Source organism: Sturnira hondurensis, unplaced genomic scaffold, assembly GCF_014824575.4.
Source record: "Sturnira hondurensis isolate 20B ecotype Veracruz unplaced genomic scaffold, ASM1482457v3 Scaffold0009719, whole genome shotgun sequence".
Classification (NCBI taxonomy): domain Eukaryota; kingdom Metazoa; phylum Chordata; class Mammalia; order Chiroptera; family Phyllostomidae; genus Sturnira; species Sturnira hondurensis.
In genome coordinates, this window is record NW_028082350.1 from 2,848,064 (window position 1) to 2,866,259 (window position 18,196).

General features: G+C 42.9%; 1 protein-coding gene across 6 annotated transcripts in view; it reads right to left on the reverse strand.

The window, feature by feature from the left end:
- KMT2A (lysine methyltransferase 2A) overlaps window positions 1–10,021 on the reverse strand; it is a 106,704-nt gene extending 96,683 nt beyond the window's left edge. For 4 of the 6 annotated variants that reach the window (XM_037057455.1, XM_037057459.1, XM_037057458.1 and 1 more), the window contains exons 1-2: window positions 9,549–10,020; window positions 7,425–7,523 (exon numbers count right to left, since the gene is read on the reverse strand). In XM_037057455.1, the coding sequence (XP_036913350.1) occupies window positions 7,425–7,523; window positions 9,549–9,980 (531 nt within the window). In that variant the 5' untranslated portion in view covers window positions 9,981–10,020. Of the gene's footprint in view, window positions 1–7,424; window positions 7,524–9,548 lie in introns of all 6 variants that reach the window. The other 2 variants (XM_037057457.1, XM_037057456.1) reach the window with 2 other exon arrangements.
- Between the last annotated feature and the right edge of the window lie 8,175 nt (window positions 10,022–18,196).

Consider the following 18,196-nt stretch of genomic DNA (forward strand, 5'->3'; position numbering starts at 1 on the left):
TTTAAAAAGAGAGGCTTTGGAACCTCCAGGACAACTTTAAACATTCCAATATACAAGGCATAGGGGTGCCAGAAGGAGAGAAGAAGAGCAAGAATTTGAAAACTTATTTGAACAAATAACAATGGAGAACTTCCCTAATCTGACAAAGGAAGTAGACTTCCAGGAAGTGTAGAAAGCCCACAGAATCCCAAGGAAGTTGGATTCAAAGAAGAACACACCAAGGCACATCATAATTACATTACCCAAGATTGAAGATAAGGAGAGAATCTTAAAAGTAGCAAGAGAAAAGGAGTTACCTACAAAGGAGTTCCCATAAGACTATCAACTGATTCCTCAAAAGAAACCTTACAGGCAAAAAGGGGCTGGAAAGAAGTATTCAAAGTCATGAAATCCAAAGACCTACATCCAAGATTACTCTATCCAGCAAAGCTATCATTTAGAATGGAAGGGCAGATAAAGTGCTTCCCAGATAAGGTCAAATTAAAGGAGTTCATCATCACCATGCCTTTATTGTCTGAAACGCTAAAGGGACTTATTAAGAAAAAGAAGATCAAAAGTATAAACAGTAAAATGACAACAAACTCACAACTATCAAAACTGACCCTACAAAATCTAAAATGAACCAAGCAAACAACTAGAACAGGAACAGAATCACAGAAATGGAAATCACATGGAGGGTTATAAGCGGGTAGCAGGAGGTGGGAAAATGGGGGAAAAGGTACAAGGAATAAAGAAGTATAATTGAGCTGTGGCTGGTGTAGCTCAATAGATTGAGCATGGGCCTGTGAACCATAAAGGTCTCTGGTTTGATTCCCAGTCAGGGCACATGCCTGGGTTGCAGGCCAGTTCCCAGCAGGGGACACACGAGAGGCAACCATACATTGATATGTCTCTCCCTATCTCCTCCATTCCCCTCTAAAGATAAATAAATAAAATCTTAAAAAAAAAAAAAGAATGGCAAAGAGCTAGAAAAGGCATTCGCTATTTAATTTAAAAAATTTTTTAAAGAAGCATACTGGTAATTGGTAGGCACAAAACAGATAGGAGGAGGTTATAAATAGTATGGAAAATGGAGAAGCCAAAGAACGTATATGTACGATACATGGACATGCACTAAGTGGAGGTGTGTGTGTGGGGGGAATGCTGGTCAGAGGGAGTATAGAGTGAAGGGGAGGGAACAAAGGGGAGAAAAAATAATGGGAAAACTGTAATAACATAATCAATAAAATACATGAAGAAAAAGAACATTCTAAAGTCTAGATTATAGCACTCAAATAGGTATATACATGTATAAGTAAAAATAATGAAAACCAGTTATCTTAGTGTATAAAAGATTATATAGCATTCATATCCTTTCAATCCCCAAATCCTAATAATAATTAGGGATTCCTATGTACTAGGCAAAATACTAAGTACTTTATATGCATAATTTCAATTGAGTTTTACAGTAATTTTATGAAGATGACTGCCAATAACTTATAAGAAACTGAAGAATGAAGAGGTTAAGAAATTTTTCCAAGGTCATTCAACTAATAAATGGTGGAGCCAAGATCTGAACCCAGGCATTCTAAATCCAGAGCCCAAGGTTTAAACAGATCTTAATTACTCTGTGCTACACTATCTCATACTATTAGAGATGAGATAATGAGGCACTCTCCTCCTTGGTAAAGGTGTTTACATATGAATAAAAAATCTGAGAGATTATAAAAGGATTTCCTCATTAACTAAGCTTAAAGAAATATTATCCATATGGTTTTACTGCTTATAATTAAAGGCAATAATCTAGAAAATATGTTGTATGTTTGTATTTAAACTAAAAATTAGTTAATACTCACCCTGATTGTTGTGGCTCAGTGGATTGAGTGCTGGCCTGAGAACCAACAGGTGGCCAGTTCAATTCTGAGTCAGGGGCACATGCCTGGGATGCAGGCCAGTTCCCCACAGTTGGGGGGTAACAAGAGGCAACTGATCTATGTTTGTCTCACACTTCAATGTTTCTCTCTCTCTCCCCCCCCCAAATACAAATAAAATCTTTTAAAATAATAAATTAATAAATAAATGCATAAAATCAGTTGATACTCATGGATGGACAGAAGCTGAATATAGGCATGTATAAATATTTATTACTCTCAGTGTAGATTACTTGTGATGAACTTCTTCCCAGTTTTTAGAACTAAGACAATACAAAGGAGAGTTTCCCGAAAAAATTTTTCTCCAAAAACACTCCTCAGAAGTAACATTACTTTTCTAGTTCAAGACAGAAAGCCACAATTACAATACTTTGATGCTATAAAATGAGAAACAACAATGAACCTTCAGCAAAGCATGGATCATAAGGATTAAAACAGTTCAAATGTTAGAAAGGTTCATAGCTCTTACTGCTGAAAGACATAAAAAAATTCTATGCCCAATTATCCCAACCAAACACAAAAACAGAAATGCAAGAAAACAAAATATATGAAGAAAAGTGCAACTCCAGAAATAGATGCCAGTGGAATAGATCCTACCTGCTACCTACACGGGGCATTGCTGTAGCAATAATTAAAGGTAAGATATCTGGGGAATTCCCTTCAGTCTATTTTTCAAATAGAAAAACAAGTACTCATTTCAAAGAAAGGGGAATTTTCACACACAGCACAGAAAACTGCCAACTAACTCCTACATTTATATCTTTAACTGTTAAAACTAATTAGGGTAGTATATTCAACATCTAAAAAGTTAAACCAAGTTTGGCCTCTAACAAGTTTTGTACTAATCCTACAAGGGAATGTAGGTCATCCAAAACAACTACAAATCACAGAACAAAATTCTCTCAAATGTCTTACTTAGTCTAAAAGTAAATGTCTGGCAGAGGCTACAGTGGTTGGCTTCCTCTGGTCTGTAACCTGACAAGGTACAGAGTTCACTGAAATATTTAACAGTGGTAGTATGGATTTCTTTGGATAGGCCAAGAAAAGCAGCTCATCCCTCTTAAAAACATAAATAACCATTTTATGGGATGTTATTCCCTCAGTCCCAGTGTCTCACTACTTCCTCGGGGCTTTCTCTGAGATCTTATTGAAGGAGAAAATGAAAAGCCTAACAAAGGATCCCTTTTCTCTCTCCATTCTCAATATAATCCACCTCAGCCACAGGGCCCAGTGGCATCCACACTGTCATAAATGCCAGCAATTAGAGAATTAGGCCATAAAACCACCCACTCAGGTATAAGAGTGCAAGCCTCCAGCTTTTTTAAATGCATGCCATAAAGATCCTGTACTTTGTTCTTTCAGGTCTTCTTCACAACCAATGAAATGACTATAACACAAAATAGTAGTCCTTTGTCTGCCTGCCTCATATTGATATGATCAATGAAACCATCTGGGTCCGGGTGAAGGATTTAAGGTTCTTTTCTATTAATAAAAAATATAACTGCCTGTAGCACACCACATATGCTGTGTTTTGAGCACTATTAGAAACTAAAGTGAAGCTGCATTTTTCAGAAAAAATATTTTACCTTTCTCTGAAACTATTCTAAAAGTCTAGCCAATTCCTAAACTTCTCAAGAAATATTGAAGCCTACAGAAGTATTCTTTTTTATTTATTTATTTATTTATTTATTTATTTATTTATTTATTTATCTTTAGAGGGGAAGGAGAGAGGGAGAGAAACATCAATGTATGGTTGCCTTTTTTGCGTCCCCTGCTGGTAGTTAGCCTGCAAGGAACCAGCCTGCAACCCAGGTATGAGCCCTGACTGGGAATCGAACCGCGATTGTCTGGTTCGCAGGCCCACGCTCAATCCACTGAGCTACGCCAGCCAGGGCCAGAAGTATTCTTAATTAATTCAAGAATTTCTAAAATCTCCTGAAGTTTTTTCTAAGCAAAAGTTAATTCAAATCTCAAAGTTAACTTTCACTCAGTCTATTTTAAAGTCTGTACAATTGTAGGAGCAGTCAATAATTTCATTGACTGTCTTTACCACCTACCAGTCAACAATAAAAAAAATCATCTGTGATTTACTCTATATAAGGTTTTATTTATAAAGCTGTAAACCAATGTAGGTAAAACCCAAACAAATACTTTTTAACTCTAAACTCTTTAGCTTTTTCTCTCCCACTAGTGCCTACAGGGTTAAGGACTAACTAAAATGTAGCTACCTTATGTCAGAGTCATTAGTAATTTAATCTTTGTTAATACCTGAAAATAACATATGCATACAAAAGAAGGTTTCATCCCAGCAATCCTAGAATAAATTCCTCCCCAAAGTAGTGACAGTCACAAAGCTTCCCCCTTTCTCAAAGGTCTACGCTGCTGGGCTTTCCACCCTGGCAGAGGAAGAATGGAAACAGACAAGAAGGCCTTCAGTTAAATCTAGAAGCAAATTGAAATTCTGTGCCAACACTAGTGGAATGTGGGCAGGCACAAAAACATCTCAATTAAGAGACCTACAACTAAAATACAGTGAGTCTCCAAAAGAGAGAGGTACTGAAGTATTTGATCCCTCGGAGTAAGAAAAAGCACTGTTGCAACCCCCCTCTAGCCACAGGGCAAGGAAGGCAAGAGGTACTGAGTCTGCACAGCTCAATGGAAGGACAGCTCCGGGGTGAGCAAAGAAATGGGAACTGAGTCAAGATGGGTGTATTTTCTTTTCTCAACTTCCAATCAGAATATGAATTACTATTTTGTGAATAATTATTTCCCACAGGATAAGTAAATGGAAGGTTTTCCTTAATAAATTAAATGGGCATGTGTCATAGGGTTTTCAATGAGAGATGAAGAAAAGTTCTACAGACTGCATTTTTCTGATGCTCACTCAGTACCAAACCAAAGTACTATATACTACATTTTAAAGCATATTAACTACCACTCCCTGCAACGTAGATACTATCACTTTGGAGTCATAAATACATTAGTATACTGGATTTTTCTTTTCATTTAAAAGCTCACACATCTAGCCCTGGCTGGTGTGGCTCAGTGGATTGAATGCCAGCCTGAAAACCAAAGGGTTCCCAGTTTGATTACCAGTCAGGTCACATGTCTGGGTTGTGCACCAGGTCCCTAGTAGGGGGCACGCAAGAGGCAACCACACATTAATGTTTCCTCCCTCTCTTTCTCCCTCCCTTTCCCTCACTCTAAAATAAATAAATAAAATCTTTTTTAAACACCTCACATATCTGGAAGAATACACTAACTACACTGAAAACAACTGCCCTTTCGACCTGTCATACATCTACAATGTCATCAACTTCAGCAAAGAACTTTTTCTATACAGTTAACTCCTTATATTTTGTTTATAGAATGAAAACTTCCCCAATAATGCCAGTTAAATGGGCAAATGTACAACCTGATATTAAAAATAACCAAAGAGACCATCTAACTCTGACTCTTTAAATAAAATAAGAAGTTCTGCCCTGACCAAAAATTTTCCATAATGGAAAGGAGTAGAAAAGAATTCAGGAGCTAATATTAACCCAACCATTTCATTTTACAGATCTGAAATTTAAGGTTAAAAGTGAATTGCCTATGGTCCCATAACTGAACAGTGAGAGATGAGTGTGAAGAGAGTCCACTGACTTCCAAAGGCTTCCACTCCAAGGTTTCTTCTAGTCCACTTGCATTCTCTGCTTCATTTTCCTTCCACCAAGCTCAGGATTAGCTGTAAAGGCAATGAAGGAGCAACTCCCACTCTTGGTACATACGCCCAATATACAACAATGAGAAAAACCCAACACAGATACTCTCTCACTACAGAACCATCATCTTTTCTAAGCCCAACCAAAGGGCCCATCTCAGTCTATCTCAACTAAATTGCCAGTCAAATACATACCAATGCAATTCAGTTTCAATTTGTATATAATTAAAGTTTGCTATGTTTTACAATCAGAGTGGAAAGTTTGCTCCCAACATTCTGTGACATAGTAGAGAAGGTACAAAGACTAGTTGCTGATAAATTAACCATTTATGGGATTTACTTTCAAACAATTCTAGTCAACAGAACATGTACTATGTTTATTTAGATGGCAAAGTAGAACAGCACTAACACTACCTGAGATAATCCTCAATAAATTGTAACAGACACTATGCAGGCAAGAATGAACACACAAAAGCAGACCTCTGACTTCTTAACAGTGCTCAATAAAAATCAAACTCAAATTCTATTTCTTAATTGTCATAAAGAAGGCCAAAATAGAAGACCAGCAACATGTAGATTTTTAAAAATAAACCCATTCCACAAGAATTTGGTCATGAAGAACTCTTATATGTAGTATGTAACTCTTATATGTAGAACCCAGAAAGATATTTAATGAGAGAAGTTAGGAATGTGTGACAGTGAAGGACAAGTCTCCTATGGCTAAAGAAATTTAAAAAGGGAAGTGATCTGGTTCTATTACCTTTCAATCACCTTAACATACTACTAGTTCTATAAGTATTAACTTAGGTTTTGTTATGAACAAGTTATAGTCATTATTCATTTAAAACAAATGAGAATTCTAGAAGGCTAGAAACATTTTGGGTCACAAACCACATCTTCATGAATCCAGGCAAGACTTGCTACGGTGCTGAGTGAATTCTGAGAAACAATCTTCAGAATTCTGTAAGTATGTTGGTCTAGGGGAATGCTAAACCTCCCTTTTGGAACTTTATCATTGATTTTTAAGACCCTGTAACAAAATGCTTGATTTCTACATTGAAGAAAACTAGCAGGTCAAAGGACATAATCACTATGCATTAGCATTAATCAATGTATATACCACCAACTCATACTAGATTGCCTCAAACTATCACATGAAAAGCTTACCAATGAAACAACAGTCCACTTAAGCCCAATTCACAAAAAATAAAGTTCAATAAGCAGTCAACCACTCTTTTCATAATGAAGAAGCAACTACTGTTTTGGCAAAACTTTTAAAAGAAAAACCTTACTAATATGACATTATTTAAAATAACTGCAATTCCTTAAGAGGCTTCACTACCTGTATACTACTGCAAAGCAAAATAATGCCAGTGGATAAGAAAACATTAGCACCTGATTAAAACTTTAAAAGTGATTTATCAAAGACCAACAGATAAAATATTCTGGTGCCCAGACATTAGGTCCCTGAATCCAGGTGGCTCTTTCTCACCAGTCTCTTAAAAAGCTGTAATTGGAAACTGTCAGCATAAAACTTTGTTTTCTTAATATGATAACATTTGGAATGTGAACACTTGGTCCTTCAATACAAAATACGTAAGAACATGCTAAACAAAAAGAAAAGGTGTCCAAGGATCCTCTTAAAATAGACTAGCTTCTCTAATAAAGACTTTCTTATTATACTCAAATATACATGGGACTAAAATTTACATATAACCAGGCAAGTCTCAAGTTTGAAAATATGCAGGTTAATGAAATGTCTTTTTTTTTTTTTTGCTGCTGTATCTTTTAGAAAAGCAAAATCAACTCACATTTAAGCACCAACTCCATGCAAGTAACCTGACCGGTTCAGTCTTTTTGTCATGTATGAGGCCTTTGGTTCTCCAACTACATGGGATCTGTGTTGTTAGCTTAAAAAATACAGAATTGGCCTTTCAAAAAATAATAATCTACAGCAACCAATAAATAGTCTCAAGCAACCCTGCTGACTGCAGCTGCCTTCTGAAGGCTGGGAAAAGGAGGTGGAGATATAGCAGAGACAGGCAGGGAAAAGGGCCACTGCAGCTAGCTACATAGCAAGGAACACGCCCCCATCATGTCCTCCCTGCTCTATCAGAAGGCGGGTTGTTGTCAGTCTCATCAGGCTGCCTTAGAAACGATTTTAAAAAGGAGGCAGGAAGACTAACAACTAAAAAATGCCAGCTCCTTGAAAGGAAGGGCTGGGATCTCTGGGATCTTCGCCGCCCCCCCCAACACTTCTTCCCAGGATGTTTCTTCTATCTAAAGGAGTGCGGGGGCACAATAGGAGATAGGGGTTTGCCCAGGATATTTTGTGTGCACTAACAGCAGAGCACGCAGGAAATGCCTGGTTATCTTTCCCTTTCTGTTTCAATCAAGAACAGCGCAGAGCAGCAACCCCATACCCGGCGCTTCCTTTAGGCTCTGAACGCTCTTCCTCCTCCTAGCATCCCTCATCCTCTTCTCCCCTCTCCCATGCAATTCAAATTTCCCTTTCTGCATCCAATGGAAAATAAATACGTAATGCCATGGCTGAACCTCAAGTCAACTTTCCTTCCTAGGGCAACTCTCGTTTTTACTGAAGGAGACTGAATAATGCTTATCAAAGCAACCCTATTCGCACCCCAGTACTAATGTGGAAGGGGCAAAGATCTTAAATCAGAGACATAATCCTAACTCTTTCTAAAGAATAACTTTGCTTCATAACTCCCTTTTTCCCAACCAAAAGCAACCACCACCACGCACTAAAGAAAAACTGTCCCTATCTACTCTCCTTACTCAAACCCCCTTTCCCCACCCCTTCCATGCCCCAGGATTGGCCTAGGAAAAACGTGGATCAATAATGCAATGCTGGAGAGGAGGCCAGAAGGGAGGTAGGGTTGGAGACTGCCCGCTCTCCCGCGCAGTGGGTGGGGTAGGAGAGCAGCTGCTTTCCCTGGGAGGGTGCTGCCCAAGTCCCCCACAAACACCTCCCTCACAGGGGCCCGTCCTCGGAGCTGGAGGGAAAGCCTGCCTCCTCTCGGGGGGAATGGAGGGAAGATGCTCTTCTCTGAGCATAGGGGACAGTTAACAATTTCCCCTCAAAGATGTCACTAATCATTCTGAAGGAGGAAAGGGTGGAGTGAAGGTAATTTACCAATAGGCTAGAAACTGTAGCTCTGTATGATGGGGAAGAAGAACGCTGTATAGAATATCACCGTTATCTTCAGAGGGAAAGAAGGTGAAGGAAGGCAAAGGAAGAAAGATTTTTCCGGAGGTGGGGGGTAGGGCGGGATAAGGGAGCATCTACCTGCTTGGGGTAGGGGGTGGGGAGTGGGGAGTAGGGGACCAGGGCGAGGTGAAGGAAGGGGGAGTGGCTGGTAGTAGGGACCTAGCCCCGGGATGGAGCTAGGGATTCATCAGGATTTCAGAAGCAAGGTACTGGAAGGATCAATGTCCCCAAGGACAGACTATGGACCTGGATGAGGCCATCACCCGAGAGATACCCAAGAGAAAAACTGCCCCAAGAGTGGAATGGAACATCTGCCCAGAGAGGGAGGCGGGGTGTGGATATCAGGTCCCTAGGAGGGAGGGTGGGAGGAATCTTGCTTGGATGAGGTAATCTGTGGAAGGGAGGAGGGGTTCAGTCCCGGGATGGGAAGCCCCAGCGAGGGGTCCATGCCAAGACATTTGGGCAAGGGTCAGGAGGATAGTGGGGAGGCAAACGCACTCAGCCAGATGGGTTCAAACGCCGGGGTGGGAGCGCTTGGGGAAAACTGAACCCATGTATGGGGTCCCAAGATGGGAGGGCCACTGCCCCGATTCAGGGACCCCAGAATGGTCCCCAAATTAGGATGCTCCACAATCCCAGATGGGGGAGGGGAGGAGGCTCCGCAGAGGGTCGAGACCCCAGACCTGGGGGTTCCTCGCCCCCTTACCTCTCCGCTGCCGCCTCCCCCGCCGCTGTCCCCAAACACTGCCCGGAACCGGCGCAGGTTGGTGCCGATGGCGGCTGAGACCTGCAGCGCCGCGTCGAAGCCCGGGCCCACCCGAAGCAGGGCCGGCCCAGAGGAGGCTGAGGATGATGACGAAGACGAAGACGAGGCGGACGACGAAGAGGGTGCTGAGGCGGCGGCCGCTACCCCTGAAGCCCCAGCCCCGCCGCTTCCCGCCGCGGCGGCCGCGGCCGCCACAGCCTGGGGGGAGGGGGGCGCCCCCGGCCCGCAGCCACCGGCTGGAGGCCCGGGGGGAAGCAGCAGGGCTGGGACGCGTTGCCGGGGGGCGCCCCCTAGGCCCCGGCGCCCCCCGCCGCCACCACCCCCGGTGGTCCCAGGTCGGGCGGGGAAGCGCCACCGACAGCTGTGCGCCATGTTCGCCCCGTGAAGTGAAGCAGCAAGAGGGAGAGGCGACAACACAGGGGGGCGGGGAGGCGGATGGGGGGGCCGGGGGCCCGGGAACCTGCCTAACCCACTTGACGCCGCCAGGCGGCCGGCGCCCTGCAGGCCACAGTGCAGAGCGCCGGGCCGCGCCAGCAGGCCCGGTAACCTGGATACCCTGTACGGGCCTCTGCTTCTCAGGTCTAGCTGCCGCTACACCATCCCGAGGCCCGGGCGGCTGCCTACTGCCCGCCGCCTGCCCAGCAACCTGAATAACTGCATACCCCGCCCTCCGGGAGCCGCCGAGCTCGGGAAAAGGAGGGGGGAAGGAAGCCGAGGAGCCAGAAGCCGAGCTCAGGTTCCGGGGAGAGGGGGAGGGGGCGCAGACTAGAAGGGGAAAAGGCGGAGGGAAGCAAGCCGCCTACAGCCTAGAGAAGTAGATGCTGAGTACACACGTTCCCGGGATGCCCTGGGAATCGAACCACTCGGGAGAGCAGCTTCCAGGATAACTCGGCTCCCGGGTTGGGAACTAGTGAGCTTTCTCTGTCCCCGGGCACAGACACAAGATGCGACGGCCTTAGTTTAATGCCAGGAGAATGAAAGACCCTTTGTACTGCCTGCAAAATGGAAGCATTCCCCAGTTTACTGTATGAAAAACAGAAAGGCCTTCAATTAATGCGCTTTAAAAAAATAATAAAAGAGCCCCTCCCATTTTCCTGCTGGAGCTCTCTCCAAAATGCACAAGCAAGTGGCAAGTCTCCCGCCACCTCTTTGCCCTACTAGGCACTCGGGACTGAGGAACCCCTGTTTTTTGTACCCTTCAGCAATGAATTGGGCTATTTCTCCAGCTCACGTACCGGGGCCAAGGCGTGCTCGGCTAACGAGGAGGTGTTAACAACAACGTAGCTAAAGTTGGGATGGCTAACGGGGCCTAGAAAGAAGAGGCGGGCAAAAGCGCCAAACCCCCCCCTCCCCCGCCCCTTCCTCAGTTCAGTGCCTGTCGCTGCATGCAAAGCAGACCCTAATATATGCATGCAGAGGGAAGGAGGCTCACGAGCACATTTCTGATTAACAGAGAGGAAGGAGAAGAGCTCTGGGCTTTATGATACACTGCGCGGTTTGGGCCCGCCGGCGATCTCAGAGCGGAATTAGTAGGCTGAGGGGGGAGGGGGAAGGTTAGGGCGAGGATAAATATCCACCGGGTTTACTTTATTGAGGGAAAGGTGGGGGGTGCCTCAAGCTAGGCGTTAGAAGCCTGCAAGGCTGGGAAAGCAGAGAACGGAAGGTGGAGTTTGCACCGGGAGAACTTGCAGTGGCTGAGGCTGGGGAATCAATACATAGCCTGCAGGCCGGGGGGCAGCCTCAATCACCCCCGCCCCCAGCCGAGGTGGAGTTCGCGGGAAGGTCATGCTGTCGTCTTGGACTCCCGCACTAGTACAGCGCACTGCTTGTGATATTACAGCCTGGGGCAACGAATTTGGGAAAGAGGGGGACGATCTCGGTGAGAAGGATACAATCAGCTCTAGTCCTCTGGAGGGTGCACCGCACGCCTCCAGAGAAGGTCCACAACCTCCTGGTGCTGAAAACCTGCGTCCCTCCAACCGCAAAATGTTTGTGCAGAGCCAGCGATGGGGGCTGGGGGGCAGAGAGAGGGAAGACACACAGGCGAGCTCCAACTACCCCCAACTCCTCCCGGATCGATTGTCTTTCCAACCTCACAAGACGAAGCCCAGATGGTTTGCAAAGCGCACACACAGAACCAGATTTCGTTGTTACATTGCGTGGTTTACCAGGCACAAAATGAGTGGGAGTCATGGCAGAGACTCTTAAACTGCAGCCTCAAAACTCTGCTAAGGAGAACTAAATTACAATATACCATTTAGCGTTAGGCACTGGGGGTTTTTGTTTCGGTGAGACTGCTCTGATCACTTTCAGATTGGCGACCACATGGATTCCCTCAAGCATCCTGATTTGTTCCCTCTCTCGCTTTTTTTTTTGTATTTGTCTCCCCTTCTTAAGTATGCATAACGGTCTGCAGAGGTAATAGGCAGTGGCCTGAGCGACAGGCTTTACATAACTGCCAACAGGGTTTCTTGCTGTCCTCCACCCCTGAGAAAACCTAAACCAGGTAGATTTTCTGAGTAACCTTACTTCAGGCACACCTCATTTGACACAGGTGGGAGGTCTGCAGCATGGTAGGGGCAGCAGGAAGAAAGAATTTTTCACACTGTGAAATCTTTAGGCTGAATCCTCCAGTTAGAAAAACTAGAGAAATCATCTTGATCTCTGCCTCCAGACTACTCCAAAAGGAGGCAGAGCAAATCAGAATGGGTTCCTTGGAGGTTTTAAGGCAGAAATGATAACTTATGTTTATTGAGTGTTTTCTATGAGCCTAAGTGCTTTATGTGCATTCAGTTCTCTTCAACCCTCTGAGATAATTCTGATTTTACAAATGGGGAAATGGGCTTAGAGTAATGTCCCAGGTCACACAATAAGTGGCAGGACCAAAAATCATTAGGTCTGATACGAATATCCATAAACTATACTGCTGATCTCAAAAAGACATATTATGCCACCTCACACCAATTAGGATTGCTACCATAAAAAAAGCAAAACAAGTGTTGGTGAAGATGTGGAGAAATTGGAACATTTGTACAATGTTGGTGGAGATGTAAAATGGTACAGCTGCTATGGAAAACATAATATGGTAGTTCCTCAAAATTATAATTAATTGTAATTCAAAATTATAAAGACAGAAACTGTAATGATGGTTGCCATAGGCTAGGGTGAGGGTAGAATGGAGAGGGTTTTTTTTTTAAGATTTTATTTATTTATCTTTAGAGGGGAAGGGAAGGAGAGAGGGAGAGAAATGCTAATGTATGGTTGCTTCTCGTGAGTCCCCTGCTGGGAACTGGCCTGCAACCCAGGCATGTGCCCTGACTAGGAATTGAACCGAAATCATGTGGTTCGCAGGCCCAAACTCAGTCCACTGAGCTACACCAGCCAGGGCTTAAGAGTTTTTGTTTAATGAGTGTTTAAACAATAAATCTTGTAAGTCTCAGATACACAAGATGAAAAGAGTTGGAGATGGATAATAGTGATGGCTACACAATAACGTGAATGTATTTTTTTAAAGACATTTTGTGCCTTGTTCATAAAGTACCTTAAACTCCATGTGCTTAATTTTTTTAATTATCATTCAATTTATTTTTCTTGAATACATAATATAGTTATGTGGTTAAAAATTTAAAGGAATTAAAGTTTTCATTCCAGTCATGTTCTGAACTACCCTCACCTCCCTCAGTCATATCTTACCCTTTCTCAGGAGCAACTTATGTTATCAGTCTCTTGTATATTCTAGAGATAGCCTGTGCCTATACAAGCAAATATATATAGAAGTGTTTCCATAAATGTAAGAATATTGACTCCCACTTCCTGGATCTTGCTTAGAAATATCTGGGAATTCATTCTTATGGTAGTCAGCATTTCCTGCATGGAATAGATGCAGCATGGTTTATTTAACCAATTCTCTATTAGTGGGCACTTAAATCATTTCCAAACTTTTGCTACTTTAAACAATGCTGCAGTGCATAACCTTGAACATATGTAATTTAGTACGTGTGCAAATATATTTGTAGTATAAATTTATCTTCTTTTAATTTTACTTATTGATTTGAGAGAGAAAGAGAGAGAGAAACATCGATTTATTGTTTCACTCAGTCATGCATTCATTGGTTGATACTTGTATGTGCCCTGACCAGGGATCAAACCTGCAACCTTGGCATATCGGGATGACACTCTAACCAACTGAGCTACCTAGCCAGGGTCTGTAATATAAATTTCTGGAAATGGACTCGCTGAGTCAAATAATATGTACATTTGTAATTTTGATAGATGTTGACAAGTTGTCCCCTGTAAATACTATACTACTTCACACTCCTACAAGCAACGTTTGAGTGCCTTGTTCCCCACACCTTTCCAAAAAAGATTTTTTTGCTTCTTGATTATTGGCAGCCTAGTAGAAATGCACACTATTTCAATTTTTTCAAAATGACAAAAAGAAACTTTTAAGAAGGAAACCCTAAATTTCCCCATTTTCTTTAATTCGTGAATTACTTCTGGTTTGAAGAGACATGTTCATTCCACTTTCCTCTCCCTGGAAAAACATCTCATTGCACGCTAGTATTGTGGTGGAACTAACATGGGCTCAAAGTCACAAATCTGGGCTTGAATTGCAAGTTCAATAATTGTAGTTATGTGATCTTGAACAAGGCACCCTTGCTCATTATGCTGCTAATTTGCAAAATAAGGATATAAATAGCAATTTTGTAGGATTATTATGAAGATTGAATAAGATCATCTAAGTAAAGTGTCTTCTCTGTCATTCAGGTAGAAACATTTACCCCCTGGGGATCTCCTTATAGGTTGGTGAAGTTACCCCCTCTCAAATCAGCAATTTCCTTTCTACAAACAGGCTTCCCCCCACAATGGAAAACATTGGATTAATAATCACTAAAGCCTTCCTGCTAAGAAAAGAACAGTGACTACAGTCATTTAAATTTACCCAGAGAAAGGCCTGATCATCATTGAACAGAGTATTATTCCAAATCTTTAGATGCTGCTTCATTCTGGGGTAGAAAGGGCCAATTCCATTACTCTTCTACGAAGGTACCCTGGCTGGTATGGCTCAGTTGGTTGGAGCATCATCCTGCACACCTAAAGGTGGAGGGTTCGATTCCAGTGAGGGCACATGCCAAGCTTGCAGGTTTGGTCCTGGGCAATTCCAGTCAGGGCACATGCAAGAGGCAACTGATTCATGTATCTCCCTCTATGGATGTTTCTCTCCCCATCTCTCCCCATCCTTTCCCCTCTCTCTAAAATCAATAAGCATGTCCTATAGTGAGGATTAAAAAAAAAGTTAGCAATAGTTACAATTTGCAACTGCCCTAAATCCTTAAATTTGTATTTCTGAACTGAAAAAAAATTAAGTAAAGCTATACTTATGACTAAAAGGACCATAAATACTGACCCCAGCATGATAGACAGCTGGTTTTCTGTAAAGAATTAGGTGTAGTCCTGGCCAAAGGCAAAGACTAAGTGATTTTTGGGCCATGAGTTCCTTGTGAACAGGAACTGAGTATTATTTATCTTTGTATCCTTTGTGCCAAGTAGTGTCTGTACCAGCACAATTAGTATCTGCAGAAAAAAAATGACTCCCTTCCCAGCTGCATTCTTGGACCTTGGGATTCCTACCCAAGGGATCTTGTTTTATCAGAGTATTTAGCAATTGTGTGTACTAGACTAATTTTTTTGTACATTTTATTTAAAATCAGTTAAATTGTTTCCATTTAAAGTTGTACCAATGAGCAAACTTCCTATCTCTCAAAGAAGAGAAAAATGATAGGAATAATTTTTGTTTGATTATTACTGTTTCACCTTGTAGAAGCTTGAAGGAAATGTTGCACTAAAGCATTTCCTTTCCCTCTCTTTCTAGTTATCTCTAGACTGTACTCATAGTAGTCTTCTGATTGGTGCCTTTACCAGCAACATCTGTGCTTTCTGATTTTCTGTCCTTTTATTCTTTTAAATAAAAAGAGGGAGGGAGAAAGAGAGGTAAACATCAATGTGTGAGAGAAACATCAACTGGTTGCCTCTCACATGCCCCCAGTTGGGGACCTGGCCCAACCTAGGCCTGTGCCCTGACTGGGAATCAAACCAGTAGCCTTTCAGTTTGTAGGCTAATGCTCAATCCACTGAGCCACACCAGCCAGGGCTGTCTTTTTATTTACTGAACAAGCATTTACTGAACATTAACTTTGTACCAGTTATTATGTTAGATCTGGGACACAAACATAAGTTACATTGGGAAAGTGTCAAAAGATGACTGACCATGTCATATTAAGAAGTTTGTCCTACAGACTTCCGACCAAGATGGAGGCGTAGGTAAAAACACTGTGCACAACTCCCCTCCCACAACTAAATTTAAAGACAGCTAAGTTTTAGAAACAAAAACACAGCCAAAACAGTGAAAATTTAACTGTATGGAAGTCCAACCACAACAAACCACTCAGCCAGACTGGTAAGAGGGGCCGAGTCAGTGGTGGAGTAGGGTCGGGCTAGAAAGACCATTTGGTCCCACCAACCCAGGAGCGACCCAGGAGTGGAGGCAGAGGCAGTTGGTGGATCCCAGGTGTGGGGTGGCTACAGGCGGACCCAGTGAGGGCGCAGGGCAGCTGGCTGACTGTGGTCACACATTCACGTGCAGATAAACCAAGCGAAGGAGTGAACAGTGAGACAGACCGCTCAGGCTAGGGCCCCAACAACAGGAATTAGAGCCTGAAAGCACCAACTGGAAAGACTTTCTCGGGGTTGAGGGGCCAGGAGAGGCTTCCAGGCCCACAGAGAGTTCGTTGGAGAGATCCACAGGGTCCTGGAGAGTACACGGGCCCACACACCCAGGAACCAGCACCAGAGGGGCCCAATTTGCTTGTGGGAAGCCACAGAGGGAACTGAAATCTGAGAGAGAGAGCAGAGTGGAGCAAAGCACCACTTTTTTTCCTCTCTGACCCTGCCCCCACATATAGCATCACAACCCAGAGACTGGGTTGCCGCACCCTGGTGAACACCTAAGGCTCCGCCTCTCATACATAACAGGTGCAAACATCATGACTCAAGAACAGTTCAAAGCCCCAGAGCCTATAATTCTAAGTGACCAAGAAATAGCCAGCCTTTCAGATGCACAGTTCAAAACACTGGTGATCAGGATGTTCACAGAACTGGTTGATTTTAGCCACAAATTAGAGGAACATATGGAGGCTAAACTGATTGAAATGAAGGGAAATGCACAGGAAACCAATAGTGATGGAAAGAAAACTGGAACTCAAATCAAGGGAGTGGACCAGAAGGAAGAAAGAGACAACCAAACAGAAAAGAAGGAAGAAACAAGAATTCAAAAAAATGAGGAGAGGCTTAGAAATCTCCAGGACATCTTGAAACATTCCAACATCCGAATTATAGGGGTACCAGAAGGGGAAGAGGAACAGCCACGAGTGGAAAACTTATTTGAACAAATAATACAGGAGAACTTCATCAATCTGGCAAAGGAAATAAACTTCCAGGAAATCCAGGAAGCTCAGAGAGTTCCCAAAGAAGATGGACCCAATAAGGAACACACCAAGGCACATTATAATTACATTAACCAAGATGAAAACAAAGGAGAGAATCCTAGAAGCAGCAAGAGATAATGGGACAGTCACCTACAAAGGAGTTCCCATCAGACTGTCAGCTGATTTCTCAAAAGAGACTTTACAGGAAAGAAGGGGCTGGAAAGAAGTATTCCAACTCATGAAAGACAAGGACCTACATCCAAGATTGCTCTGTCCAGCAAAGCTTTCATTTAGAATGGAAGGGCAGATAAAGTGCTTCTCAGATAAGGTCAAGTTAAAGGAGTTCATCATCCGTGAGCCCTTATTATATGAAATGTTCAAGGGACTTATCTAAGAAAAAGAAGATAAAAAAATATGAACAGTGAAAGGACAGCAAACTCACAGTTATTAACAACCACACCCAAAACAAAAGCAAACCAAGAGGACAGCTAGATCGGGAGCGGAAACATAGAAATGGAGATCACATGGAGGGTTAGCAACAGGGGAGTGGGAGGAGGAGAAGGGGGGAGAAAGTAAATTAAGTAGCATAGAAAGTAGGTAGAAAATAGACAGGGGGGACGGCAGATATACTATGGGAAATGCAGAATCTAAAGAACTTGTGACACATGGACATGAACGAAAGGGGGAGAATGGTGGGGGAGGGGAGTGAAGGGGGGAATGGGACAACTGTAATGGCATAATCAATAAAATATATTTTAAAAAAAGAAGTTCGTCCTACAAAGGTTAGGAAAAATGGAAAGATTTGAAGCAGAAACTGATGTTGGCAACTAAGCATAAAAAAGCAGGCTGATGGACCCTGGACAGGTACCTGAGTTGTTCACAGCATCATGTGGATACACCAAGGTTATGGGTTTCAATTCTGATCAGGGCACAGAGAATAATCAACTAATGAATGCATAAATAAGTGAAACAAGAAACTGATGTTTCTTTCTCATTCTCTCTTAAATCAATAAATCAAAATTAAAAAAAGAGCCCTGGCTGGTGTAGTTCATTGGATTGAGCACAGGCCTGTGAACCAAAGGATTGTGGTTCGATTCCCAGTCA